This window comes from Perognathus longimembris, chromosome 17 (assembly GCF_023159225.1).
Source record: "Perognathus longimembris pacificus isolate PPM17 chromosome 17, ASM2315922v1, whole genome shotgun sequence".
NCBI lineage: Eukaryota > Metazoa > Chordata > Mammalia > Rodentia > Heteromyidae > Perognathus > Perognathus longimembris.
The window spans coordinates 9917628-9945352 of NC_063177.1; the positions used below are offsets into that span (position 1 = coordinate 9917628).

Consider the following 27725-nt stretch of genomic DNA (forward strand, 5'->3'; position numbering starts at 1 on the left):
GAGCTGGGCATCAGTGACTCATGCCTGTAATCCTAGCTACTCAGGAGGCTGAGCTATGAGGATCATGGTTTGAAGGCTGCCCAGGCAGAAAAGTCAATGAGACTCTTATCTTCAATGAACCACTAGAAAGCCAGAAGTAGAGATGTGATTCAGGTGATAGAGTGCTAGCTTTGAGCAAAAAAAGCTAAAGAACAGCACCCAGGCCCTGAGCTCAAGTCCCAGGATGGACACACACACACACACACACACACACACACACACACACACACACACACACACACCCCACCACCACCACCACCAACAACAACAACAAAATGATGAATTGCTAGACCTAGGGTTTGAAATCAGTGCTTGGGCACTGTTCCTGAGCTTTTGTGTTCAGGACTTGAGTTCTACCACTTTGAGCCACAGCTCCACTTCCAGTTTTCTCGTGGTTAATTGGAGGTAATGATCTCACAGACTTTTCTCCCTATGCTGGCTTTGAACCATGATCCTCAGCTCTCAGCCTCCTGAGTAGCTACGCCACCAGAAACCAGCTTACTACACATCTTTTAATAATAACTAAATGTTAATGGTCTCTTTCTTCTATCAAAAAAACACAGATTGGTAGATTACAGTAAAATATATACCCAACCATTGTTGCCTGCAAGAAATATACTTTCCTGACAAAAACAAATAGACTTAAACTGAAAGGACAAAGACTTTCCAAACAAATGGAGGCTGGGAGCAAGTAGAAGTACTTATACTCATATCTGACAAGGCAGATTTTATACCAAAATTAGAAAATACAGAAAAGATCATTTCATATCCTCTTTAATTTTGTTAGACATTCTTACAATCATTCTTTCAAATTCTTTGTCTGGGATTCCTCCACATCACTATCATTGTTGTCTAGAATTGAACTGTTGACTTTTGGATGTGTTATATTGCCTCATTTTTAAATATTTCTTTTGTTTCTGCATTGGAAGTTAGACTTCTAAGGCCAAGGCATTGCTTGCAAGTTTTAGTTACCTATTGTAGACTTTCGGCTGAAGTATTCTTCATGTTCAGGAAAGGACTATGTAGTGGCAGGGCTGCGCTGTGCTTCCTCTCTACTGGACTGTGGGTACAGCTCGTTACCCACACACGTATGCAGCTCTTACAAGCACCCTGCCTGATCCCCAGCACTACTCGGGTGGGGAAAACTGGGTGGAATGTCTTATACATCCTAGTGCATCAGGTTACTCATATTTGCAGATAAATGGTTGGGTCACTTGAAGGTTGATTGTCTTCTCTGGGCTGCTTATACTCTAGAAGCTTCGTTTCTTTGTGTACAAGAAGCTACCGCTAGACACAAGGAGCTTCACTTCCCCAGTCTTGCTCTCAGTACTCTATTTCCAGTGATTCTGGCAATGGGACTTGTTCCTCATCAGGAAGGGCAGGGCCTCTGATCACTTCACCTTTTTTTTTTTTCTTTTTTTTTTTGCCAGTCCTGGGGCTTGAACTCAGGGCCTGAGCACTGTCCCTGGCTTCTTTTTGCTCAAGGCTAGCACTCTACTGCTTGAGCCACAGCTCCACTTCCGGCCTTTTCTGTTTATGTGGTGCTGAGGAATCGAACCCAGGGCTTCATGCATACAAGGCGAGCACTCTACCACTAAGCCACATTCCCAGCCTCCTCACTACCCCTTTTATTTCCCAAGCTTCCCACTGCTTCAACTTCTCAGGGGGCATCCATCAGACCCTCTCCATGCCTGTTCTTGTGGTGCTCTCTTGCCCAGACATTGTGTGGCAAGGTGTTCCAAGCCTCTTCACACTGTGATTATTCCTTGTTTTCAAAGTCACCCTCAAACAAGAGGCCTTCTCTCAATGGATGCCTCAGTAGAACTTTCTGAGATAAGGGTAGCAACAAAATGTTTTCTTCTCCAAAGCAAGCCTGCCCTGCAGGAACAGTCACCATCAACACCAAATCCCAACAGCTTGTGGGGCCTGTGGGATCATCCCACAATAGAACTACCCATCAGCGGGAATTGCCACAGCCATCTGGATACTTTGTACTTGTGGCTCTGTGTCCTCAGTGGTCCCTGCACCAAAGGGAGTTACAATTGGAGTTGCAGACTTTTTTCTATTTTTTGTCCATCTTCTTTCTATTTTGCCATGATTTGCTACTGTCCCCTGTCCCCTTTGTTGGTTCCCAAGTGTTCTCCCTCTCTCCTTTCAGAACCTTGCTCTTTCTCTCCTTTAGTTTCCTGCCTCTTCTCAACCACGGAGTTGTACGGAGGAAACGTCTAGTGCACCATCTTGCCTGCCACTGCTTGGGCACTATTAAGAAAAGAAGTCAGGTGCTAGGGGCACCTCTCATGCTTGTCATCCTAGCTATTCAGGAGACTGAGATATGAGGATTGCTGTTCAAAGCCAGCCTGGGCAGAAAAATCCTTGAGACTCTTCTCTCCAACTAACCAGTAAAAAGCCAGAGTAGAGATGGTAAAGTGACAGCCAAAAGGCCAGGCAAGACAGTAAGGCCCTGAGTTCAAGCCACAGGACAGGCACTGTGTGTGTGTGTGTGTGTGTGTGTGTGTGTGTGTGTGTGTGTACATATATATATGTATGTATGTGTGTATGAGAGAGAGAGAGATAGACAGAGAGACAGAGAGAGAGACAAAGAGAGAGAGAAGCCAGGATAAGCAGAGAAGACCGTGAGACTCTTTTCTCCAATTAACCACCAGAAAACTGGAAGTGGCACTATGGCTCAAGTGGTAGGGCACTAGCCTTGGGCTGAAGAGCTCAGGGACAGCACCCAGGACCTGAGTTCAAGTGCCACGGATGACCAAAAAAGAAACAAACAAACAAAAAAAAACCCTGCCAGAGCACTAACCTCTTATGCCTATGCCTAGCACAGTTTCTGCAAACCAGCAGCATCAGGATGAGGCACATGTCCTTCCTGCCCTCTTGGCCTTCTCAGAGACTCAAAGCTAGTGTCCAATGTGCTGGGGCACTGCTTCTATCTCCCCCTGCTTCCATGTCCACCTTTAGGTGAAGTAAGTTTCTTCTCAGCATGCCTTGAAGTATGTGCATCCACCCATGTGATTGATTAAATGCAAAAGATACACTCTGCCAGACTTGGCTAGAAAACAAGCTTATGAAAGCTCTGTGGGCACAGAAAGTGGGTGGGGAAATGAAGTGAGTGGGAAGAGCTGCTGAGGAACTGGCTCAGAGGTGATACAGGACCAGTGCTCAAAATCACCCCGCACTGCGGGAACCACTGCTCTGTCTCACCTGAGTGTCGCTGCTACACCTTACATCCCTGACACTGTCACATGCTGTGCTGCCATCATTCTCTGGCAGAGTCCCTACCAGTGAAAACAAATTTACTTCATTGGGGTGTGTTGTTTACCTGCAACACCTGAGTTTTTAGTTATCTCTCTTTACTATGTCTACTGCTTCCATTTTCCAACAGCTGTTGCACTTTTTTGTTTGTTTTTCTTTTCAAGCAAATGAATACTTTATTAACGTGGTAAGATTACTTTGTTTTTCAAACACCGTAGGGTTTTGACCTCAGACATTTGTCAGGTCTGCTATTGAAATGAACAACTGGGACTGGGGATATGGCCTAGTGGCAAGAGTGCTTGCTTCGTATACATGAGGCCCTGGGTTCAATTCCCCAGCACCACATATACAGAAAATGGCCAGAAGTGGCGCTGTGGCTCAAGTGGCAAAGTGCTAGCCTTGAGCAAAAAGAAGCCAGGGACAGTGCTCAGGCCCTGAGTCCAAGCCCCAGGACTGGCCAAAAAAAAAAAAGTCATTGAAATGAACAACTGGATAACAGATAGGGAAGAGTCTCGACAAATGAGATGACTTCAAAATAAAAAGTTTCTTCACAGCTGAAGACATAGCCACTAAACTAGAAAGACAGCCAGACACATGGGAAAGGATCTTCACCAGCACAGCAACAGACAAAGGCCTAATATCTGTCATCTACAGAGAACTCAAAAAACTAAGCCCCTCCAAGCCCAATAAACCAATTAGGAAATGGGCAAAGGAGCTAAAGAGAGACTTCACAAGAGAAGAGATAAAAATGGCAAAGAAAAATGAGGAAATGTTCAACATCCCTGGTAGTAAAGGAAATGCAAATAAAAACAACCCTGAGATACCACCTCACTCCAGTTAGAATGGCCTATACTCTGAACTCGGGCAACAACAAATGCTGGAGGGGATGCAGGGAAAGAGGAACCTTTCTCCACTGTTGGTGGGGATGCAAACTAGTATAACCACTTTGGAGAACAGTATGGAGGTTCCTCAAAAAGCTCAGTATAGACCTACCCTATGACCCAGCCATGCCATTCCTAGGCATCTATCCTGAACAAAGGTCTCAGGATACCATAAAGACATCTGCACATCCATGTTTATCGCTGCACAATTCACAATAGCCAAAATATGGAAACAACCCAGATGCCCCTCCACAGATGAATGGATCCAAAAAATGTGGTACCTGTACACAATGGAATAGTACATAGCAATTAGAAATGATAAAATTTTGGTATTCACAGGGAAATGGTCAGAGCTTGAAATAATGTTGAGCAAGACAAGCCTAGAACACAGAGAACAAAGGCGCATGGTCTCCTTGATATATGACTGTTAGGTGGGAGGAACAGTAGAGACCAGGTCTGCAAAATAACAAACTTCTTTTCAAATGGTATTTCCACATGTTTGGGTCAGCGACTTTACATTATGTATCTAAAACCAAACAACTACTAAACAAACATAAAAAGGTCTAGGATAGACCTATCAGTGGATCACAATAGCTTAACAGCTATGTACACATGATCATATAAGATGAGGATAAGCAAAAAGAACTCCAAGAGAAGGACACAGGAGGATTCTATTGTTGTCATAACATTTAATGATCTGGGTGAATTTCCTTTGGCATACCCTATATGGTTACTGTATATGATTTTTGGTACACTGAATATTATACATATGCTTACCTGAACTAGGGAAGGGAAAGAAAAATGAGGGCGAGTGTAACAAATATGACAAGAAATGTACTCACTGCCTTATTATGTAACTGTACCCCCTTTGTACATCACCTTGTCAATAAAATTTAATTTAAAAAAAAAAGAAATGAACAGCTGGACCAAAACACAGATCTCGCCAATGCCTCCTCTCTGCCCACTCACTGCAGACCCCTCCATGCTTCTTTCCCACCCACCAAAGGTCTTCACAAACCTCTAACTTCATGTCCAGATACCCCGAAAATGCACGAGGGTATTATATCAACTTACATGGAAGGAACGTCAGCGTCTCATCTAGGTTCCAGGTCAAATAGAGCCAAGTTCGGTTGTCTAAACAAATTCACCAAACAGGTTCAGATAGTGTATCACATAAAATTTGGTCTCACACAGAAATTAAAGTCCCCAAATGCAAACAATGCCGTCCATCCACATTGCCAGTTGAAATCTGGTCCCTTCTTCAGCAGCACTGCATGGAGTCTTCTAGAAGTAACGCAGCTCCTTCAGCACCTCCAGAGCTTATGTATCACACACAGACGCAAAGTTCCAGGGAGCTATCAGGCCACACAAGAAAGATCAAAGCACCTCAGAATTTACAAAGCACCACCAAAGCCCAGAACACACGTGACTTTGCTTACAAGAGCTTATAATCCAGGCCCTGATGGTGGGCAAGGGAGCATTTCCCAAATAAAAGTTATTTCCCCAAACAAAACACCCAACCACCAGAACTCCTATTGAGGTTATCAACCACAGACCATAGCAGAAACGTAGTGTAAGTGAGGACAGAGAGCAGACAGAGAAAAAAGGGGAAAAAAACAAAAGCTCTCTGGTTCCAGCTCCTCCAGGTGCCGCCAGCCAATTTCCATGAGGAAACCAGAATCCATTGGCCGGAAACTGCGCTCGCCCGGCTCACGATGAAGCGCTCTTCCAGTATCACATGCTCACAGTCTACTTGGGAAGCAGAGAACAGGAGGATCGCAACTCCAACCAGTCTGAGAAGCAAAATCCCCACAACCTCTTCTCGTCTCAACGCACAGCAGAGTGCAGTGGTGTGTGCCTACCATTCCCAAGCTACATGGGAGGCTAAGATTGAGAAGGTCATGGTGCCAGTCCAGCTTGGGCAGAAGTCCTGCCATTCTGTCTGTATGGAGGGTAGCTAGATAAGGTGGTGTGCACCTGAGGTCCTAACAAAGATGGAAAGCCTAGGGCTAGGATGTAGCTCAGTGGCAAAGCGTTTGCTAGCAAGTGCAACGTCCTGGGTTCAATCCCCAGTACCAAAAAAGAAAAGACAAAAAAATACAGTTTTAAAAAAAACCCAACCGAAAGCCTAGAAGTGGGCAAATCGAGGCTCAGGTATATGTGGCACCTGGGTGGGAAGCAAGACTCTACCTAGAAACAGCCAGTGAAAATGACTTAGCAGTATCAAGGGAGGCCCAAGTAGTAACACACACACATGCACACACTACATGCATGCACGCACACACACACACACACACATCTGTTCTGAAAACATACCAAGTAGACGCTGAGAGCCAAGTTTCCACTCTCCCAATATGAAAACTTGATGGATTGGAAATCATCATTTCGATTATGATCATTTAACTTGAGTCTAAGCGTGGCAGACACAAGCAAGGAATATTATGAGGGTTGGATGTCTTTGGAGAAATGTTCAGATGGCAACGTGGGAGAACACTGCTCTACTGGGGTGGTGGGAGGCAGGGGAGACCTTTCACCTTGTTGGAAGCTTTACTGTCAACACAAATGATGGCTGTCCAGCAGAGAAACTCAAGTCCCTTCTTCAAAAGACTTGTTTTACTATGATATAAAAATTGTTCCTTGTAGGTTTTCTTTTTCTTTTTCTTTTTTTTTTTTTTTTGTCAGCCCAGGGACTTGAACTTGGCCTGGGCGCTGTTCCTGAGCTTTTCAGCTCAAGGCCAGCACTCTACCACTTGAGCCACAACGCCACTTCACTTGTAGATTTTCACATTAAAAATTGTGTTAAAGCCAGGAGCTAGTGGCCCTGTAATCCTTCCTACTCAGGAGGCTGAGATCTAAGAGTCACAGATCAAAGCCAGCCTAGGCAGAAAGTCTTTGAGACTTTTAATTCTAATTAACCTCCCAAAAGCCAGTAGTGGAGCTGTGGCTCAAAGTACTAGAGTGCTAGCCTTGAGCAAAAGCGCTCAGGGACAACATCCAGGCCCAGAGTTCAAGCCTCACAACAAACAAAAAAGAAAAACAAGACTGTGTTAAATAAACTTCAATGAGAGAGAGGGGTAGGGGGAACAGAGGCCTTTCTTGATTCCTTCCTCCAGCCACTGATGGCAAACTAGTACTGGCTTTGTACTTTCTCTCCATGGATTGCAAGCAGGCAGTGTGCCTTCTCTCTTGCCTGGCCTGTTCCACTCCAGCTTCTCCAGTCACATCCACCATGGCACTCAGTTATAGATCACTCAGGCCCTCCGCTGCACATACTCCATTGACTGCATGCTGACGTATACCATTTGTTCTACTGATGCTAGGTGTTTGGCCACTTTGCAAAGTGGAGCTCTTACAGTATTGTTTGCCCAGGAACAGGTCCCCATGAATCCCAGGAGGAACGAGATGGGATCTGTGGCTCCACCTGCTGGACAGGTGTCTCATGATAGTCCTGGGAATGCCCTTCACTTTCCAAGCTCAATTACCTCTGTGCCTAGGCCCTACCTGGAGCCCTCCTTACCCCATCCTCTCCAACCCCAATAGAACTTGCTGAGTGAACACCTGGGCTGGAGCTGAAATTCAAAGCCACAGACCCAGAGTTCTGGAGAGGCCAGGACTCCATGGGCTCCTCCTCTGAAGGGAAAGAGCCAACCCCCCTCCCTCCAACACACACACACACACACACACACACACACACACACACACTTCAGGGCAGGGCTCACTGTGCTTCGACCTTGACCCCTGCTGAAGCCACCTGGGAACATTTGAGAGAGCCCTGTGTCCTCCCACAACAGGCTGGCAGCAACCTCCCTGGCCCCACCCTGTCAGACCTGTTCTCCATTCCCACCCTTTCCCAAGGCCCAAGCACTTTCCACCCACAAAGCTAAGAAAGAGAGTGAATCTGTCAGGGAAGGCTGGCAGGCAGAGGGCTGGAGCAAAGGGGAGCTATGGAAGCTTCCGGAGAGCCTGTGCTCTATCACAAGCTGCAGATCTGGGAGCCTGGCGCTGAGTCAGAAGAGGAGGAAGAGGAAGAGATATTGGAACTGCTGTTCTCCAACCCCAGGAGACCCCAGGACATCCCTGGGTGAGTCGGGGAGGGGGCTGGGCACCTGGCTTACCACACTGGAAGCTGGTAAGTCCCTTTTCCAGAGACCCTAGGCAGAACCAGGCAATCCTGGGCTTGGCTGGGTTCCAGGGACTTTCTGGAGGAAGGGGGGAGGAGGGCCTGAGGCTATAGCCCCAGCACTCAGCCAAGTCAAAGTCCCATGTGTCTGAAGGGACACTTGTACCAAGCCAGTCCCTGGGCTGTACAGAGTTGTCATAAGGCCCAACACCCCCCCCCCACACACACACACACCCCAACGCTGGAGACACTTGCTGGGCAGGTTAGTACCTGGCTCTACCTGACTAAACTCTGCCGCTCAGACTCCTCCCCCCTGTCTGCCAAGCTCTGTGTGTGTGTGTGTGTGTGCGCGCGCGCGCGCAAGCACACACATGCTGATACTGGGGGCTTGAAGTCATAGCCTAAGCACTATCTCTTAGCTTTTCTACTCAAGTCTAGCTAGCGCTCTACCACTTGAGCCACAGCTCCACTTCCAGTTTTTTGGTGGTTAACTAGAGATAAGAGTCTCTCAAACTTTCCTGCCCAGGCTGGCTTTGAATAGAGCGCCTCAGATCTCAGCCTCCTGAGTTACAGGAGGGGTTACAGATGTTAGCCACTAGCACCTGGCTGCCAAGCCTTTTGGTTTTTTGTTTTGTTTTGTTTTGTTTTGTTTTTGCCAGTCCTAGTTCAACTCAGGGCCTGAGCACTGTCCATGGCTTCTTTTTTGCTCAAGGCTAGCACTCTACCACTTGAGCCACAGTGCCACTTCCGACTTTTTCTATATATGTGGTACTGAGGAATCGAACCCAGGGCTTCATGTATATGAGGCAAGCACTTTCCCAGTAGGCCATATTCCCAGCCCCCTGCCAAGCCTTTTGAGGCCTCCTTCTGGGTAGCTCTTGTCTCTCCAACCACTGCACACACTCCCCTCTCTTCCAAAATAGCCTCAGTTTCCCCAGCCTTTTCTCACCTCCATGGCTTTGTCCATGCTGTGCCCACTACCTTGAGAAACATGTCCTCTCATGAAATTGAATTATTTAGGGAAACATTCCCGTCCCCTAGCTCCAGTTCAGAAGTCCCTTCTCTGCAGGAACAAGGCTGGTGGGTTGCCCGGAGCCTGGGCCCGAGTGGGAGCAGCCCTGGTACTGCTGGCTGTTAGCTGTTTCCTGGCTGTGAGACAACTGCAAAGCAGGGGCTACTCTGCTGGAAGCTGGGGCTCCCTGGCTCCCCCAGTAAGCAGCCACAGGCATCGCCCTGGCGTGTTCCACCACAGCGCCATCATCAGCCTCTCAGGTCTGTGCTGGGGAAACAGAGGGCAGAGCGGGGTCCGCTGTCCAGCCCCTCCCCATGACGGGCCCTTCCTTCCTGCAGCTACCTGCTCCCACCTGGGCCAAGAGCTGCTTGTGGCTGGGGGGAATGTCGTGGACGCTGGCGTCGGAGCAGCTTTGTGCCTGGCAGTGGTGCACCCTCACGTCACAGGGCTAGGTCAGTCACCCAGAGCCCTGGACAGAGACCCCAACCCAAGGCCTAGCCAGGGACTCAGCATTCAGTCCATGACCTCAAGAGGAGCTAGTGACGAGGACACAGGACTTGAGTTACAAGCCCCAAGCCTAGGCTGTGACCCTTGACCCCAGGCCTGGTCAGCACTTCCTGATCCTAGGCTCAGTCAATTAACTTCCATTTCAAGCAAGCTAGTGACCTTCACCTGGGTCTGCTAGGTGGCCCTGATCTCCAACCTGGCTAGTACTCTGATGCCTGTACGACCCTTTTGTCTCCTGCAGGTGCCACATTTTGGGGACTCTTCTACAATAGCTCATCAGGAAATTCAACTGCCCTGACTGCAGGCCCAGCCCAGACCCTGGCCCTTGGCCTGGAGCTGCCTGGGGCTCTGCCTGCCCTGCACCTGCTCCACACACGCTTTGGCTGCCTGCCCTGGTCACGCCTGCTGGTGGGCCCTACCTTACTAGCTCAAGAGGGCTTCGAGGTGGACGCACCCCTAGCCAGTGCTCTGGCAGCCCAGGGCACAAGGGGGCTCTGCCCGCTGCTCTGCCATGCCGATGGGACTCCCCTGGGCCTTGGGATGCAAGCCACCAACCCCCAACTGGCAGCTGTGCTACGCAGAGCAGCGCTCGCCCCCAACCCGGACCTCACTGGCAAAGCCTTACTGGGTCTGCTGGCTAAAGACCTAGGACTGGAGGAGCCCTTAGCTTGGCCCAGGCCCAGCTTGGAGCCAGCGCTGCAGCTTTCTGTGCCCCAGGGCATCCTCTTCACCACCCCTAGCCCCTCTGCTGGCCCAGAGCTGCTGGCCCAGCTGGAGGCTGCCCTGCCCGCTGGCACGCCCAGCCCTGCCCCCTGTCCGCAGCCCCTGCCAATGGACCCAGCGAGCAGCATCCTGGCCACCGTGGACAGTGGTGGCTCCACACTCCTGCTCACCTCCTCACTCCACAGCGCCTTTGGTGCTCGGTACTTGTCCCCAAGCACTGGGGTTCTGCTCAGGAAGCTAGTGGCAGGGCCTGCACACAGCGCCTGGGCATGCCCCCTTGTTCTCCGTGGCGGCCTGGATGACCCAGAGGCTGATGTGGTAGGACTGGTGGCTTCAGGGACCCCTAAAGGGGCCACCGCCATGACTCATGCCTTGCTCAGCCATCTTTCGGAGCCCCAAACCCAGCACCAACATCAGGTCCAACAAGAACCGACAGAAAACCCCAGCCCGTGTGGCCACATGACCCTGCTGCAGGCAACGGCCCATGCGGAGCACGCCCATGTCTCCAGCGTCCCCAGGGGCTGCTGCCCCTTCCAGGGATTCTAATGGAAAGGCAGGAGGTCAGCCGGAGACAGCATGATCTTGAGCTTGAGGGCAAGAGTGCTGCACTGGAATGGAATGCATAAGGAGCCTAGGTGCTTGCTGCTGGATCAGCCCTAACCTGGACCCTGATCAATTCCTGGACTTTAGTTCCAGCATCCACGCCTAGCTCAATTCTGCTTGACAGCACATGTCTATCCAATGAATGGAATTTCTGCTTCTTCTATCAGCTAAGCTGGAGGATAGAAAGCAAAGAGCAGTGGGCCTGGGGCTAGGCTTGAGTTTAGATCCACTTTAGGAAGGACAAACAGGAGAATGCCAAGTCCCTGTTTGGATTCTGGACTATGGAGAGCAAGGTGGGCAGTTCCCCATTTCCTGTTGGCCATACTCTTAACTGAAATGGAATAAAAAATGAAGACTAAGTCTGATGGATGCCAAATGCCATTCCTGCTTCTGGTTAATTTCCCACTAGCCTTGGGACTTCTGTAAGGAGGGCTTGCTTCCTCCCAGCAGCGCAACTGACCTCCCCCAAGGAGAGGCGTGGGCTGGCTCCTGCTTCACTTTCAGCTCTGCTCACCTTCTGCCTCTTGAAGTCTGACAAAGTAAATCTCTTCGCTTCACTTTCGAGAACAGGAAAGCAGGGAACAGGAATGGAGGGTGACAGGAGGTGCCGCAGAGACCCGGGTATGAACACTAGAGCTGGCTGTGCAGAAGGAAAGTGATAGCAGGCCCTGAAAGGGCTGAAATCTCTCTAAACACAGCCATTTAGAAACAACTTCTCAAGCCAAGAAGCACTGGCGACTAGGAGCACATGCGTGTACACACACACACACACACACTCATTTGCTATACTTTTTTTTAGGATTTTTGTTTGGGGCTTTGGCCGTGTGTGTGTGTGTGTGTGTGTGTGTGTGTGTGTGTGTGTTTAGTGGAGTTCGGAGTCTCACAGACTTTCTTGCCCAGGCTGGCTTTGAACTGGCATCCTGAGATCTTGGCTTCCTGAGTGGCTAAGATAACAGGTAGGAGCAACCAGCACTGGGCTTCTGATTGGCTTTTTCACTCACTACTGGCCCTCTACCACTTGGGCCACATCTCCAGTTCCAGCTTTTACTGGTTAACTGGGAGATAAGTATTTCTGCCAGGGCTGACTTTGAACCGTGATCCTCAGATCTCAGTTTCCTGAGTGGCTCAGATTACAGGCATGAGCCACCAGTGCCAGATGTTTGATTAGCAAATATTACTTGTAAAGAGGAGTTTCATTTTTAAAACAATATTCCCATACATTCATTCAATGTATCTCAATCAAACTAACCATCACTATTGCTTTCCCTTATCCTCCTCTCCCCTTCTTTTCCAGAAGTTATATTTTTATTATCTTTAAGTAGTTGTACAAAGGAGTTACCATTCAACAAATCAGTTTATAAGTGCATTGCATCTTGAGAGATGTCACCCCTTTCAACATTTCCCTCACTCTCCCAACCTATCCCCTCCCCCTCCCCTTCTTTAAACAATTTTAACAGGTTTCACTGTTATTTTTCACATTGCAGTTAAACTATTGCAACCATGACCATTCTCATGCAGCCCTTCTGCTCTCCCCACTGCCCCCATTCACCCCTACTCCCTCCAGTACCCACCTAACCACCCAACCAACAGAACCCGTTCTACTATCCTGTCATTCTTTTTTCTTGAGTGTGTATTAATTTTACTAAGGGGTTTCACCCTTCTTTCTTTCCCCCCTCAACCTCTCATTGATCAACACATTTCACTAAAATTCCTTAGGCTGTCTTGGCATATAGCTGTGGTGTACGCAGAAATTGTCTACCCTCTTTCTTTTTCCCTTTCCCATCCCCTTCATTCTCATAGTCTGTTAGAACCATGCTCTATGCATACATATTTAACACCCTACACATGTAAATGTATACATGCATGTATATACGGGTCTGTGAATATGGGTGTCTTTTATGTCTAGCTTCCACAAAGGAGTGAAAGATGGCTTTTTGAGCTTGACTATCTCAGTCATAATGGCAACCCTGATGATTGAATTTGTCCCCCTGTGGACACTGAGATCCAGCTGGGCAGGCATTCGACCCCTTAGGCCCATGCCCAGTTCATTTGTGCTTTTTGCTGTTGTTCTGAGACACTATGTAGCCTAGGCAAGCCTTGAACTCTCCATCTTCCTCTTTCCTGAATGCAGGGTAGCAGACATGCACTCCTCTACCTAGCTCTCAACCCCACCATTACCACTGCCACACAAAATCCTCCCAAGTAGTGGTTCCACAAGTTACCCCGTTACACTAAGCCTGACATTCCTTTCTCCCTGACACCAGTCCAGCTTCACCCAAACCATCTCCAAATTAACCCAAGTCCGATCAGTTTGCAAATCATCATTGTCTCATCATGGTAGTCTCTGACAGGTTTTCCTTCTGACTTCTTTTGCCTGAAACCCATCCCCCACTCAGCTGCCAGATAATCTTTTTAAAATGCAAATCTGGTGTAAAACCCACCGGTGATCCCCAGCACACTCAGAATGAAATCCCAAGGCCTGATCCTGGCCCTGGGGTCCTCACAGTTTTGTTTCTCCGAATCCCACTCTCCAGCCTCATCCCCAGCATCTCTGGGGCCTTTGTAGCTGCCATCCTTAGCCTGGCTTTTGTCCTCTCTTAGCTCCTTGCTCTGGTGACCCTGTGTCCTTGTCACTCAACTCGGCCCACATGTCACCTCTTCATCCAGCTGGTCACCCCCTCAAGTCAGAATCATAGAACATGCTGGATTATTTTCTATTTGCCAGTCCTGGGGCTTGAACCGAGAGGCTAGGCTGGACCACTTGATCCGCCCACGCGGCCACTTCTGCCTTTTTCTGAATGGCTTAGTGGAGATAAGCGTCTCCAGGACTTTCCTTCCCCGGCTAGCTGGAACTACGATCCTTAGGTCTCAGCCTCCGGGTAGCTGGGATTGCAGGCTCGATCCGGTCCCCCTAGAAAGGAAAGCTGCAGCCGCAGCTGCAGCCGCAGCCGCAGCCGCGCGTCCCGGCCCGGGCTCGGCGCTGCCTGCAGGACGCGGCGGATGGCGGCGGATCCTGCCCCGTGGAATCCGCCACCCCGAGCGGCTCCGAGGAGCGGGGAGTGCGCGGAGAAGAGGTGGGCGACTGCCTTCCCTTGAGCTTCTCATGTTTCCTTTTCTGAGGTGGGTCCTCAGGACGCCCCAACGGGCGACACGCGGCAGATGCCGCGGGGTCGGAGTGCGGGAAAGCCAGAGGGACGCAGGTCTCCATCCGGCGCTGTGGGGACGGGTGAGCAGGCCACGGCACCGCCCCTTCCCGGCAAGGCCTCGCCCACTCACTGGGCCCGCCCCGCCCTTCCTGATAAGACACGCCCTCTCCGGCTCCGCCCCTTCCCGCCCCGCCCCCACCCCGGCCGACGCTCTCACTGCGCAGACGCCGGGACCTGACCTGGAAGCCGCCCTCATCCGGCTCACGTGTTTCGCGGAGCATGGCGGACAAGAGGAACCCGCACAACTCCGAGCCGGGGACTCCGGGGGAGGCGACAAACGGAGATCGCCATGGCCTGCTGGAGCACAGCCGCGAGTTCTTGGACTTCTTCTGGGACATCGCCAAGCCGCAGCAGGAAACGCGGCTGGAGGCCACGGAGAAGCTGCTGGAGTATCTGCGCACGAGGCCGCAGGTAGGGCGCCGCGTGGGGCCGGGGGTGGGGGCCCGGGGCATGGCGTCGTGTCGGGGCCGGGCTCCGCAGAGACCCCGGCCGAGGACCCACCGCGGGCCTCGGGATTCGGACCAGCTCGTGGTCAGGATTCTGCATGCCCAGGAGGTGCGGGCGCCCCCCTGTTACCGTCCAGATCAAGGATGCTTTTGGTTTCGCAGGGGTCCGAGATGAAATATGCCCTGAAGCGCCTGATCACTGGGCTTGGCGTGGGGCGAGAAGCCGCGCGGCCCTGCTACAGCCTTGCTCTGGCACAGGTGAGGCAGTGCTGTTGGGAGTCTGGGTGGGGGGAGGTGTGATATTTTAGATGCCTTGCATCTAAAGTGCAAGGCATCTTCGCATAGAAGGAGTGAGAAAAAGTGCCTGAACAAAACTTACCGATGAAGAAATCCAGGCAGTAGATTAGAAATTTGAGAATTTGAGTAAGTTTCCTCTGATACAAGAGTTGACAGGCCTCTTTGTTGCAGTTACTGGAAATAGGAGCCTCTCCTCACTAGGAATTATAGATTGCTTCACGGAGTCTGTACAACACCAAGCACTGATTATTCGTCCTTTTATTTCTTTATCTTTAAGGAGTTATATGAGGGGCATCTCAGTCATTGTCACCCCTTTCATCATTATACTTCATCTCTTCTGACCCCATCAATTACATGGTTTCATTTTCATAATGTACATTGACTATTATGGCTGTACTTGCCCGCCCTTCTTCTCTCCTTTTGTCTACCCCTTCACTCCCTGACACTTGCCCCACACAAAACATACTAACTTACTGTTTAACCAAGTGAATACCTGGAATCTGGGAATATGGCCTAGTGGTAGAGTACTTGCCTTGTATACATGAAGCCCAGGGTTTGATACCTCAGCACCACATATATAGAAAAAGGCCAGAAGTGGCACTGTGGCTCAAGTGGTAGAGTGCTAGCTAGCCTTCAGCAAAAAGAAGCCAGGGGACAGTCCAAGCCCCAGGACTGGGAAAAAAAAAATCAAAGTGAGGCTGAGTTCTGGTGGCATATAGCTGGAGCTGTTCCTTTGAACTCTTCCTGGCAGTTGTTACAGTCTTTTGAAGACATCCCCTTGTGCAGCATCCTGAAACAGATACAAGAAAAGTATGAGTTGCAAAAGATGAGCAAGGTGAGTATGACCCTAGACCAACCAGCAATGGGGGGGTAGGGGTGGAGCCTGAGCCCTTCTCACCTATGCCTGGAATCTTTTTCTAGGCAACCATGAGACCTGTTCTCTTTGCAAACCTGTTTGGGGTGCTAGCCCTCTTTCAGTCTGGCCGGCTGGTGAAGGTAGGAACTTTGGGGTGTACGGACCAGGGGAGGGGTAACAATGGTATTCCTTGCTCATACCCTTTGTCTTTTTGGTGCTGCCAGGACCAGGAGGCCCTGATGAAGTCAGTGAAGCTGCTGCAAGTCCTGGCCCAGCACTACAACCACTTACAGGGGCAGCCTATGAAGGCCCTGGTGGACATCCTGTCTGAGGTATGGCTGCGGGCTGAAGAACTTCAGCTTCTACTTCCAATTGCAGAAACATAACTTAGCACACAAGAATGCTGTAGGGCAGCATTGTCCTATAGAAATAGAAAACTTGGAATAGTTACATTGAAAGGGCAGAGGGCAGAGGGAACAGATGTAAGTTGATAACATAGTTTGCTTAAGGTGGTATGTTTAACATACTAGCTGCTGGATGCTGGTGGCCCACACCTATAATCCTAGCTACTCAGGAGGCTGAGATTTTGAAGGTTGTGGTTCAGAGCCCACCTGGGCAGAAAAATTCCTTGACTCTTATCTCCAGTTAACCAGGGGGGGAAAAGCCTGAAGTGACTCAAGTGGTTAGAGCTCTATACTTGAGTGAAAAAGCCAACAAAGAGTGTGAGACCTGGAGATCGAGCCCAGTATCAGCACAAAAATATAAATTACTATCATTTGGGCATGCAATCTATGTAAATAATTGGGAAGAATTTCTGCACTCCTCTTGTCATTACAACTGAAATTGCTGTATTTTATGCTTACAGCACTGCTTGTTTAGGTTAGATTTCAAGTGCTCCATAGCCCCGTGTGGCGAATAGCTTCCATGTTGAATAGCACTGTCTACAGTAGTGCCTGACACATGGCATGTGTGGTCATATCTTATTATTTCAGTCAAGGCTGGTGGCCCCTCCTGGGTCTCCCTACTTCCCTATTGGGGAAACTGAAGCATGTTTCTACTTAGAACTGCTTGCTGCGAAAGGCAGGCAAAGATGTGCCATAATAGCCTTGTCTGGGGCTTTCTACACTGTCTTAGCTTCAAAGCCAGAATTGAAATCACAGCTCAAAACTCAGGGTTTCTTAGATAAGAAATAAACTGTACCACAAAAAAAACCAAGATAGGTACCAGGCCAATTAGCATCAGTATGTGCTTGTTGGGAATTTGAGGGGGGAGAGGGTATGTACTGGGGTTTGAACTCAGGGCCAACCACTATTCCTTTTTCTGCTCCAAACTTGGCACTCAACCACTTGAGCCACAGTGTCACTGCCAGCTTTTTTGTGGCTAATTGGAGATAAGAGTCTCAGATTTTTCTACCAGCTTTGAACCTCAATCCTCAGATGTCAGTCTCTTGTGTAGCTAGGATTATAAGCATGAGCCACCAGCACCCAGCTTGAGGGTCTTATTTAAGAAATGGCAGAGAGAAATTGAGAGTGCTTGGAGAGCCACCCTCCCTCTACCTGTCTTCCCGCCTTAGGTCCCAGAGGCCACGTTTCAGGAGATCCTGCCTAAGGTTCTCAAAGGCGAGTTGAAAGTTGTCCTGAGCTCCCCAAAGCACCTGGAGCTCTACCTGTTGGCCCAGCAGAAGGTACCCTCAGCTCTTGAGAAGCTCGTGGGATCCGTTGACCTCTTCTCAAAAGAGAATATCCCTAGGTATGAAAGCCATGGTGTGCTCGGCCTTTGGGTTACCCTTGTGCCCTTGTCTGCTAAGCAGTGCCCACCAACTACCCTCTGCCCTCCACAGTCTGGTGAGTGTGCTGAAGATGGCAGCTACCTCTGTGAAGAAGGAGCACAAGCTGCCTGATGTGGCTCTGGACCTGCTCCGCCTGGCACTTAAGGAGGACAAGTTTCTACGGTTCTGGAATGAGGTGGTAGAGCAAGGGCTGCTGAAGAAGCCATCGTGGCCAGCCAGGTGTGTGTGTGCCCCCACACATACCCCCTGTCCTGTGGCCTGCTCTGGGGAGGGACTCTGACCAGACTGTTTCCCACCTCTTCAGTTACCTGTGTTTCCGTCTGCTGGGAGCAGCCCTGCCTCTGCTTTCCAAGGAGCAACTACACCTGGTGATGCGAGGAGACTTGATCCGCCATTTGGGGGAGCACATGGTCATTGCCAAGGTTGGTGCTAGGCAGCAGGCTTCTTGCAAAGAAGGGGGTATAACTTGGGGGTGTGAACTTCCCTTCCCTGTAGGTACAGAAACTGCCCTCTGAAGGGAGTTTGGCATAGGCAGCGTCCCCTGCTGAGGTGAATAAGAATAGGCTGCAGCCCCAATGTTTTGAGCACTAATGTGCTAGTACCCGGAGAACACTGCCAGGTTTGCTGTCTCCAGCTTGTGTCATTCATGAGCCAATGAAAGCATGGAGCCCTAGTGCTCAGGCTTGTCAGGAAAATTCGACAAAATGTGAGAACTGGGTTTGAGTTCCAAATGACACAGTTACAACTGGCCTGGCAGGATTTGAACCCAGGTAAATCCAGATTCTTTTTTTTTGCCAGTCCTGGGGCTTGGACTCAGGGCCTGAGCACTGTCCCTGGCTTCTTGTTGCTCAAGGCTAGCACTCTACCACTTGAGCCACAGCGCCGTTTCTGGCTTTTTCTATATATGTGGTGCTGAGGAATCAAACCCTGGGCTTCATGTATACAAAGCAAGCACTCTTGCCACTAGGCCATATTCTCAGCCCTAAGTCTGGATTCTTAACCACTGTCTGTGTGACATCAAGCCATGAAGGCAGCTTTGTCTCCATCCAGGGGAAGGGGGGTTGGGGGTGGGCCTGGGGCTGCAGGTGTGGACGTGTGGAAAGCTCAAACACAAGGAGGCCTTGGAGCCAGGGAGTCAGGGGTAACAGACTCATTGCAAGCTTAGGTTCGGTGCAGCCGTGTTCCGAGAGCCTGACTTTAGCCCATAGTGGAGGAGGCGGGTGGGCTGTTGTTAGCGCTGTGGTGACTTCTGTTTATGTCCCATTCTTGCAGTCCCAAAACCTGTTCAAGTTTGCCCCAGTAATGGGTGCCTATGTGTCCACCTTCCTGGAGGGATGCCAAGACAACCCTGAGCGGCAGTTGTCCGTGCTGGTGGCCTTCTCATCCATCACCAACCAGGGTCTCCCTGTCATGCCTACCATCTGGCGTGTCACACGGTTCCTGAACTCCCAGGCCCTACAGGGCTATGTGTCCTGGCTACGGGACATGTTTCTCCAGCCAGACTTGGACTCTCTGGTCGATTTTAGCACCACCAACCAGAAGAAAGTCCAGGATGCTTCATTCAATGTGTGAGTAGACAGGTTCAGGGGTTGACTTTCTGGGCTCAAGTCTAGGAGCCATCGTCACACTAGTGTTCAGGACGAGAAATCTTGGGAGTTTCCTTTCAAGATGGGGGCAAGAGATGCCATGTTGTTGCCATCTCTGGACGCTCTGTGACCTTGGCTCTTGCCCCCAGGCCTGAGCGAGCTGTGTTCCGGCTGCGGAAGTGGATCATCCATCGCCTTGTCTGCCTTGTGGAACAGTTGAACCTGGAAAAGGACGAGCCTGTGGTTGAGCAGGTGGCCAGGTGTGAGAGGGGCTCAAGCCTACCTGTGGGTACCATGGCCAAGGAATTGGGTCCTGGGCCAGTCCTAGTTTTGGTCCCCTGGAGCTCCAGCCTTCAGCTCAGTCACCAGGGACATTTCTCCGCAGCATGTAAAGGGAAGGGATGCAGAAAGAGTGGGGCTGCAGGAGCCTAAAAAAATAAAAAGCCTAGACTTGTTCCATGAGTCTAAGCAAGCTTTTGTACGTTAGTGGTGCTGGGGGAGCCTTTTGTCCCTGCCAGATGCAGCCAGTGCTTGCTGCCCTGACCACAGCCTCTCTGGTCCTCCACTGGCTCCAAGGGAGAACCTCAGTCTTACTCCCAATGCAAGCCAAGCTGTGCAGCTAGGGGTTCACGGCAGAAAAGTGCCTCTTTCTGCTGTCTCTGGCCTGCACTCCCACTCCCACACCCCGGAGAGCAGCCTAGTGAAGTGAGTGCTTGGTTGCTCTCCCTAGGTTTTGCTTATTCCACTCATTCTTTAAAACAAAGAAGCCCACAAGCCAGATCCCAGAGACCAAGCACCAGTTCTCCTTCCCTTTGAATGACCGAGCCCGAGAGTTCATCGTCAACGCCTTCTTCAGGTGGGCCTTGGGCAGTTCAGGATGTTGGGGGTGGACGATGGCCTGGAGGACCTTGCTCCTTCCTGTTCTGAGCCAAGCAAGGGCAGAGGCAGTGGGCTCTGTGGATACAGAGGCTTGGGATGGCCCCCTGAGGTGGGAAGAAAAGCCATCCATGTTCACTAGTGCCATCTTTGGACTCCATCCCCTCCCCTAGCCTGCTGCAGACCCTCAGTGTAAAGTTCCGGCCAGTGACTGACAAGGCTGAAGATGAGAAGCCCTGGACCTACCGCCTAGTGAAATTGGCGGATTTCCTGTTGAGCCACACTCGCAATGTGGCCCTCCTGACGCCCTTCACTGTGCAGCAGCGCCAGGCCTGGAACCAGTGAGGGCTGGGGCTCCTGGGGACGGGTGGGACCCATAGGGGGGACGAGCAGGGCCCACAGGGCTCCCGGGGATAAGTGGGTCCTCGGGCTTCTGAACACGCCCATCTCCCTCAGGATGCTAGAGACCCTGAAGGAACTGGAGAGCCACTCCTCAGAGGCCAAGGCCAGTGCCTTCCAGCACTTGCTGCTCCTGGTGGGCATCCACCTTTTCAAGGTACCGTGGTTTCAAGGCCAGGACTTGGGGTAGGATTCTGGGCACAGTGGGTTCCTGCTGAGGCTTAAGGGCCACCAGGTTGTTCAGGAAGGTCTCCTAATCCAATTCCTGCATGGAATTAGCACCCAAGGAGATGCATGGCTCGCTCACTTGAAGACACCCTAGTCTCTGGAGGGGCTATATAAGGGGTTGGTAACTAGAATTGCCCACCATGAGGCCGGGGCTGCTGGCCCAGTGATCCCAGGGTGCTGCTGGCTGGTGCCAGGTCCCATGACCATCTGAGGTATGAAAGGTGTGAAGGCCCCTGTGCTGCCCTTGGGTCTTCCTTTCCGGGTGGTGAGTGTGACTGGTCGAGACAGGAAGGTGACTGAATGCTAAAGGCCTCTTGTATAAGCTCCTCCTACTTGTCTCCAGTCCCCTACAGAGAGCTGTGAACTCCTTGGGGACATTCAGGCCTGCATCAAGAAGAGCATGGAGCACCGGACACGCCGCTCCCGAGCCAAGACTGCCAGTGGGTCACTGTCATGCAGCAGAGTGGGCCAGGCATATCTTTGGGCACGAAAGGGCTGCTAGCTCCTTGGTGCCTTGCTTCTGGGAGCTCAGCTCTCTCTCCCCTTGCAGATACCCAGGAGCCGCCATGGGTGGAGGTGATGGTGGAGATCTTGCTGTCCCTGCTGGCCCAGCCCAGCCATCTGATGCGCCAGGTGGCCCGAAATGTGTTCGGCCACATCTGTTCCCACCTAACCTCACGTGCCCTGCAGCTCATCTTGGCTGTGAGTTGTGGCCACTGGAGAAATGGGCCTTTAGGTGGGAGACCCTCAAGCTAAGACTATGCCAGCCTGCTATCAAGGAGATAGTCAACTCCTTTCTCCACTGGCCAGGATACAGGTGGCAGGCAGGAGAGCCCAGTGAGCTAAGGAGGGTTGTGGGGGGGTTGGAATTCTCCACAGGTGCTGAACCCTGAAGTGAATGAGGATGAGGAGGACAATGTGGTGGTCACAGATGATGCTGATGAGCAGCAAAAGGAGGCAGAGGTACTGGGTAGCGGAGGGCAGGTAGAGTGGGCAGTGGTGGACAGGCACATGGTGACAAGAAAGAGCTGTGACACTTATGCCTCCCACCCAGGATGAGGGATCGGACAGTGAGGATGAAAACTCAGACAGTGAAGGAGATAACGGGCAGGATGAGGAGAGTGAGGAAGAAGAGCGAGATGAAGATGTGGACCCAGGCTTCCGCCAGCAGCTGATGGAGGTGCTGCAGGCTGGAAAGGCGTTGGTAAGCAGGAGCAGGTGGAAGGGCCTGTGTCTGTCCATCCTTGCCTGTGCCCTGTGGTCAGGCTGATAGCCTCTATCCCTCAGGGTGGAGTGGACAGTGACGAGGAAGAGCTGGGAGATGAAGCCATGATGGCCCTGGATGAGAACCTTGCCAGCCTCTTTGCTGAGCAGAAGATGCGGATCCAGGCCCGGCGAGACGAGAAGAACAAGCTGCAGAAGGAGAAAATGCTCCGGCGGGACTTCCAGATCCGGGTGAGCATGTGAGCAGTGGTGCCTTGCACTCCCTACACATGCCCCCACCCAGGCTGACCTTCCCAACTTCCTGGCCACAGGTACTGGACCTGATCGAAGTACTGGTCACCAAGCAGCCTGAAAGCCCCCTGGTCTTGGAGCTGCTGGAACCCCTGTTGAGCAGCATCCGGCGGTGCATGCACAGTCGCAGCTCCACCAAGCAGGAGCAGGACCTCTTACACAAGATGGCCCGCATCTTCATGTGAGAACTGGGGTAGGGCGGGGCAGGGCATGGTGCACCCTGGGCCTTTGACTCCCATACAGCGCTCTGCTCCATGGAATGCACCACTCTTCTCCTGTAATCCTGGATTCCATCCTCCATCAACTAGGGACAGTCTTCCTGGAGCTGTGGGGAGAGGGTGGGGTCACACACATACACACCCCAGTCCTGAGAGGGAGCAGCAGCACTGTGATACTACAGAGTGGGAGGTTAGAAAGGAGGAATACCTAGGAGCTGGATATGAGCAGCTGCAGCCAGTGCATCACGCGAGGATGAGGGGCAGATGGCGGGCATTTCCAGCAGGAACGTGGGGTGGGAGGGCTTGGTGAAGTTTGGAAGTGTTGGGGTAAAGGCAGGGATCTCAACAGCACCCTGAGGCAGACGAGACCCAGAGGAATCTCCCCTTCCAGAACTTGAAAGGTGGGCAGGCTCAGTACCTGCTGCCCCCCTGCCCAGTCCACAGCAGGGAGGGTGAGACATCCGCTCCCTTAGCTTGTTCCAGCTCCAGATCACACCTGCATGGGTAGTCTCACCATGGCTGTGGCTCCAGCCCAGGGTCTGTCTGTTTCCCTGTGGTTTTGAACACAGCTTGGTTTCATTTCATAGAGGTTTTAGAAGCCACTGTCCCACAAGAGACAGGTATAGACAGGACGCACAGGCCAGTTCCGGGGTGCTTGGCCTGTTTGTGAAGTTCCTGGTCTCTGGGTCTGTTTCTTCTGAAATGAGCCTCAGGGAGCCTCTCTTTTGGTGGGGGTTCTGGGGCTTGAGCTCAGGGCCTGGCCCAGAGCTTTTTTGTTCAAGGCTAGTACTTTACCACTGAGCCACAGCTCCACTTTTGGCTTTTTGGTGATTTATTGGAAATGAAAGGCTCCCATGCCTTTTCTGTCTGCGCTGGCTTCAAACCATAATTCTCAGATCAGTTTCTCCTGAGTATAGGTAGGTGTGAGCCACCAGCACCCAGCCTTATGGGTCCCCAAGAGCAGGGTGGGAGAATGTGCTGACCAGCTCTGCCCCTCCCACCCCACAGGCACCACCTGTGCCGTGCCCGGCACTACTGCCACGAGGTGGACAACTGCGCAGAGGCCCTGCATGCCCAGGTGGAGCGGCTTGTGCAGCAGGCTGGCCGCCAGGCTGACACTTCTGTCGCCCTCTATTACTTCAATGCCTCACTCTACCTGCTGAGGGTCCTGAAGGGCAACTTCAGGAAGGGGCACTTCTTGGAGGGCCAGAAACCGCCCAGCTCCCAGTCCGAGGACCCACAGGTGAGCATGACAGGGCCTGGAGGACTGTGGGAAGGAACTCAGGCACTGCTCACCACCTCACACAAGCTCTCTCTCCTGGCCCAGGCTGCCAACTGCTTGGACTTGAACTTGGTGACATCTGTGTACTCGGCAGCACTGAGCTCCTTCCTGGCCAAGCGCAACAGCCCCTTCACGGTTGCCATGTTCCTCAGTCTCTTCTCTCGGCACCCGGTGAGCGCCAGGCCAGCCTGCCTCCCCAGGGTCCTGCCTGCCCCAGCCCTCCTCTCATGGTTCCTGCCATTCCCTCCTAGATGATCTGTAAGAACCTGCTCCCCATCCTGATCAAGCACGTGGGTGGCTCAGCGCGCCCCCGCCACCAGGTAAGGACCCTCTTGAGCTGGGCATTGGTTAGCCTGGAGCCCCCCCAGCTGTGGCTGTGGGATGTGCCCTCTGAAAGGGTGGTCTGTGGGCACAGAGAAGCTAAGGGAGGTGGGCCTGGCGTGGCTCCCCAGCCACCATGTTCTGTCTGGCCTGAGCTGTCTACCCATCCAGATGGGAATGCTTGAGAGCTTACCTCTGACTGTGGGCTTGGGTGCCAGGACTGGGCAGTCTGGAGGCAGGTGGCCCTAAGCCGAACCTGAGATCCCACCCTGTCCATTTGGGAGCCCTGCCTGTTTCCCATGTACACAAAGACAGCAGGCAGCTCCTCACATTCTGCCTGGAGTTCCTGGAGCCTCGTCAGGTGCCAGGCAGTCTCCTGAGCACTGCTGGGTCCCTGAGCCTTTGGTGACCTTCTCTCGCTGCAGTCCCAGGCCTGCCTGCTGCTACAGAAGTCCCTGTCGGCACGGGAGCTGAGAGTGTGTTTTGAAGATCCTGAGTGGGAGCAGCTGGTCGGCAAGGTCCTGGTGAAGGTCACTGAGGTAAAGGTTGTGGAGCTCCCTCCTGCCAAGCCAACACGCTGCACTGGGAACCAGGAGCCAGATTGGTTGCAACCTGAGCCTCTAGCATGGGCTTTGGGCTTCTCCCCCTCTGGGCTCTTGTCTCCCCCGTGGAGAGTAGAAAGACCTTGGGCAACTCTCCAGAGTGCCTCAACCTGGCCCCTCTTCCTAGGCCCTTTGCACACTCGGGGAGGCACAGAGCAAGTCGGAGCACCAGAAGGAGCTGTCCTCCCTGGAGCTGCTCAATGCCCTCCTAAGGACAATCAATCTCGAGGTGAGACAGCCACACCGCCATGCTCCTGTGGCTGTGCATCGTGTTGGGTTTTATTCACAGGCTTCCAGGTGGAATGAGGCTTCTGTGGCCAGGGGAGGAGATTGGGCAGGAGTTATGCAGTGGAGGCGCTGTGTGCTAGCTAGGGTGAGATTCAGGGACAGAGCCACCATGTATAGGGCTACATGGCAGCTGGGGTGAGGCATGTTGTTACTGAAATGCCAATAAGAAAACTGAGGAGAGGATTGGAGATGATCTCACATGGGCAGCAATTTGGAAGGCCAGATTTCTGAGCCTGGACCAAGAGTGCAAGGAAAGATGTGTAGAGGCCAGCTTGGTGGGGGTGGGGGGGTGCTTGTGCATCCATCAAAGGGAAGCGTCTGGGGGCCTTTGGCATAGACAGACATTGCCTTGACCTGTGCCAGAGGTTTGGACAAAACCTTGCAGAATAGCACAAGACACGGATAGCTGAGCAGCAGTCCTCAGCAATGAAGCCAGGAGAAATGGGAACCTTTAAAGCTGGTAGAGTTGTGGTTTTTGTGCTGTTTGGGACTTCTTTCATGGTGAGGGGTGGGATAGGTTGTTGTATTTTGTTTTGCTAGGTTCTCAGGCTTGGACTCAGGATCTGGGCACTCTCCCTGAACTTTTTCCACTCAAAGATAGTGTTCTGCCACTTGAGCTACAATTCCACTTCTGGCTTTTAGTGGTTAACTGGAGATAAGAGTCGCAGTCTTTGCTGGCTGGGCTGGCTTTGAACCACAATTAGATCTCAGCCTTTTGAGTAGGATTATAGGCATGAGCCACCAGCACCTGACTGCTGGTAGGTTTTACCATTTATTTTTTTTTCTTTTCTTTTGGCCAGTCCTGGGGCTTGGACTCAGGGCCTGAGCACTGTCCCTGGCTTCTTTTTGCTCAAGGCTAGCACTCTACCACTTGAGCCACAGCACCACTTCTGGCTTTTTGTGTTTATGTGGTGCTGAGGAATAGAACTCAGGGCTAGGCAAGCACTCTACCACTAAGCCACATTCCCAGCCTGCTGGTAGGTTTTGGAACTAACCCAACCAGTATTTGACAGGGAAGGAAAGATTAAGGGGGCAACTTTGGCAGCCTCAAAGGAACTGTATCATGCCCTCAAGGGATGGATGGGTAGAGCCACTATAGGAGGTAGAGGAGGAAGCAGACCAGGTCTCCGCTATAGGAAGGGAAACACACTAGGGGGCTCTTGTTTCTTCTCCAGAAAAGAAAAACTGGAGATTTATAGGAGGATCCTGCAGGAGTGGCTGTAGGCCCGGGAATAGGTAGGGCCACTGAAGCGGCAGCATCTGGCAAGGGTGGGAAGACAGGTCTAAGAGGCAGCCTGCCGTCACCCCTGAACTCCGCCATGTCCTCTGCAGAAGCTGGCCATAGACCTGACGGCTCTCCTCGGCACGCTGCAGGGGAAGCAGCAGACCCTGCAGCAGAGCTTAAAGCAGGGAAACCACTCCACCGGCTCCACCCGCCTCTGTGACCTCTACTGGCAGGCCATGAAGATTCTAGGCGTCCAGTATGTTCTGGGGGAGGCATGCGCCCTGGGGGGCTGTGGAGACCCTCATCTGTACCACCCACACTCTAGTGCGTGGACGGGGTGGGGACAGTGGGTCCCTGGAGTCTTGCAGGACCCCTGGTGGAAGTAGCTCCTGCCCTTTCTCACTGTCCCCTTTCACCTTGTGCACTTCCTCCCAGGCGCCCCAAATTGGAGAAGGTGGCCAAGGGTGTCCCCAGTGAAACCGAGAGCCCCGTGAGTATGAAACGCAAGAAGAAGGGATTCTTGCCCGAGACCAAGAAGCGCAAGAAACGCAAGGCAGAGGATGGTGTGCCCGAGGAAGTGGCTCCACCTCCAGCTGCAGGGGGAGACCAGACCCCTAGCACTGGCAAGAAGAGGAAGAAGATGAAGGCCAAGGATTTGGCCCAGTCCCCGGTGAATGGGACACCTGCCACCAAGAGTCCAGCCCTTGACACCCCCACCCTGAGCCCCAGCACCCCTGTCAAAACCCCTGCCAAGACCCCAAAGCTACAGGAGCAAAAAGAGAAGGTGTCGAAGGTGAAGGAAGCCGCTCCCGTGTCCCCCACAGAGCCCGCAGGTAAAAAGCAGTATCAGAAGGCGCTGCCCAAAAAGGGGGGCTTGAGCCCAACCCCACAGTCATCCCTGCCACGGAAAAGGGCACGGCTATCTTTGGTTAGCCGGAGCCCCAGCCTATTTCAGAGTGGGATGAAGAAAAAGAGAGGGATGCAGAGGAAAGGGACTCCCTGATCACAGCTGCCCCCCACATGTCCAGTAGCCTCAGAGACTCCTCTATTTCCTCACTATGATTTCTAATAAACAAGCCACAGGGTAAAGTGCCAGCTTTTGGCTCTGAGCGTTGGTCTGTGTCCCAAGCAGCCGGTGCCATCTACCTGGACGCCCAGGCAGGTGTGGATCCGGCCTCCAGGACTGGGCAAGTGGACACAGGGCGCTACATGGCCATGCATAGCTGTCCTGCCCATCACCAGGCTTAGACTGATTTAAATAGGTTTATTTCTTCATTTACAAGGAATATATTTGGCTTCTCTTAAGACTCTGAGATTCACAATCAGCAGCTCTAAAAAATAAAGGAGCGGTTTGGCTTCCGGAAGGAAGAGGAGGCAACACTTGGACCTGGTTCTTGTACAACAAGAAAACATTGCTGGGGCCCCAGCTGTGGCTGGGGGGA

General features: G+C 52.0%; 2 protein-coding genes across 3 annotated transcripts; both read left to right on the forward strand.

Annotated features, from left to right (window-relative positions):
- Positions 1 to 7895: 7895 nt before the first annotated feature.
- Ggt6 (gamma-glutamyltransferase 6) lies at positions 7896 to 11518 on the forward strand. 2 transcript variants are annotated; one of them, XM_048365691.1, is made up of 4 exons: positions 7896 to 8265; positions 9374 to 9576; positions 9655 to 9768; positions 10065 to 11518. In XM_048365691.1, the coding sequence occupies exons 1-4, from the start codon at positions 8129 to 8131 to the stop codon at positions 11090 to 11092; spliced, it is 1482 nt and encodes a 493-aa protein (XP_048221648.1). In that variant the 5' UTR covers positions 7896 to 8128; the 3' UTR covers positions 11093 to 11518. The 2 variants fall into 2 exon arrangements, with proteins under 2 accessions (XP_048221648.1, XP_048221647.1); XM_048365690.1 differs by having other exon boundaries at positions 9374 to 9768.
- A 3016-nt stretch (positions 11519 to 14534) lies between these two features.
- Mybbp1a (MYB binding protein 1a) lies at positions 14535 to 27663 on the forward strand. The gene is made up of 26 exons (XM_048365160.1): positions 14535 to 14766; positions 14964 to 15059; positions 15850 to 15933; positions 16020 to 16094; positions 16179 to 16286; positions 17528 to 17703; positions 17795 to 17962; positions 18048 to 18165; positions 19016 to 19311; positions 19479 to 19589; positions 20060 to 20185; positions 20379 to 20546; positions 20662 to 20761; positions 21176 to 21272; positions 21383 to 21534; positions 21712 to 21795; positions 21887 to 22036; positions 22120 to 22287; positions 22368 to 22528; positions 23574 to 23808; positions 23893 to 24018; positions 24099 to 24167; positions 24594 to 24707; positions 24898 to 24999; positions 26391 to 26539; positions 26719 to 27663. The coding sequence occupies exons 1-26, from the start codon at positions 14575 to 14577 to the stop codon at positions 27284 to 27286; spliced, it is 3993 nt and encodes a 1330-aa protein (XP_048221117.1). The 5' UTR covers positions 14535 to 14574; the 3' UTR covers positions 27287 to 27663.
- The last annotated feature ends 62 nt before the right edge of the window (positions 27664 to 27725 follow it).

What these genes read in the sequence shown, in the direction of transcription:
- Mybbp1a (XM_048365160.1), top strand. Translation starts at nt 14,575, where the DNA reads ATGGCGGACAAGAGGAACCCGCACAACTCCGAGCCGGGGACTCCGGGG. An exon ending in AGCACATGGTCATTGCCAAG is followed by an intron (nt 18,166 to 19,015) that starts GTTGGTGCTAGG and finishes CCATTCTTGCAG; the next exon opens with TCCCAAAACCTGTTCAAGTT. An exon ending in CAGCGCCAGGCCTGGAACCA is followed by an intron (nt 20,547 to 20,661) that starts GTGAGGGCTGGG and finishes CATCTCCCTCAG; the next exon opens with GATGCTAGAGACCCTGAAGG.
- Ggt6 (XM_048365690.1), top strand. Translation starts at nt 8,129, where the DNA reads ATGGAAGCTTCCGGAGAGCCTGTGCTCTATCACAAGCTGCAGATCTGG. An exon ending in AGACCCCAGGACATCCCTGG is followed by an intron (nt 8,266 to 9,373) that starts GTGAGTCGGGGA and finishes CCTTCTCTGCAG; the next exon opens with GAACAAGGCTGGTGGGTTGC. An exon ending in CCCTCACGTCACAGGGCTAG is followed by an intron (nt 9,769 to 10,064) that starts GTCAGTCACCCA and finishes TGTCTCCTGCAG; the next exon opens with GTGCCACATTTTGGGGACTC.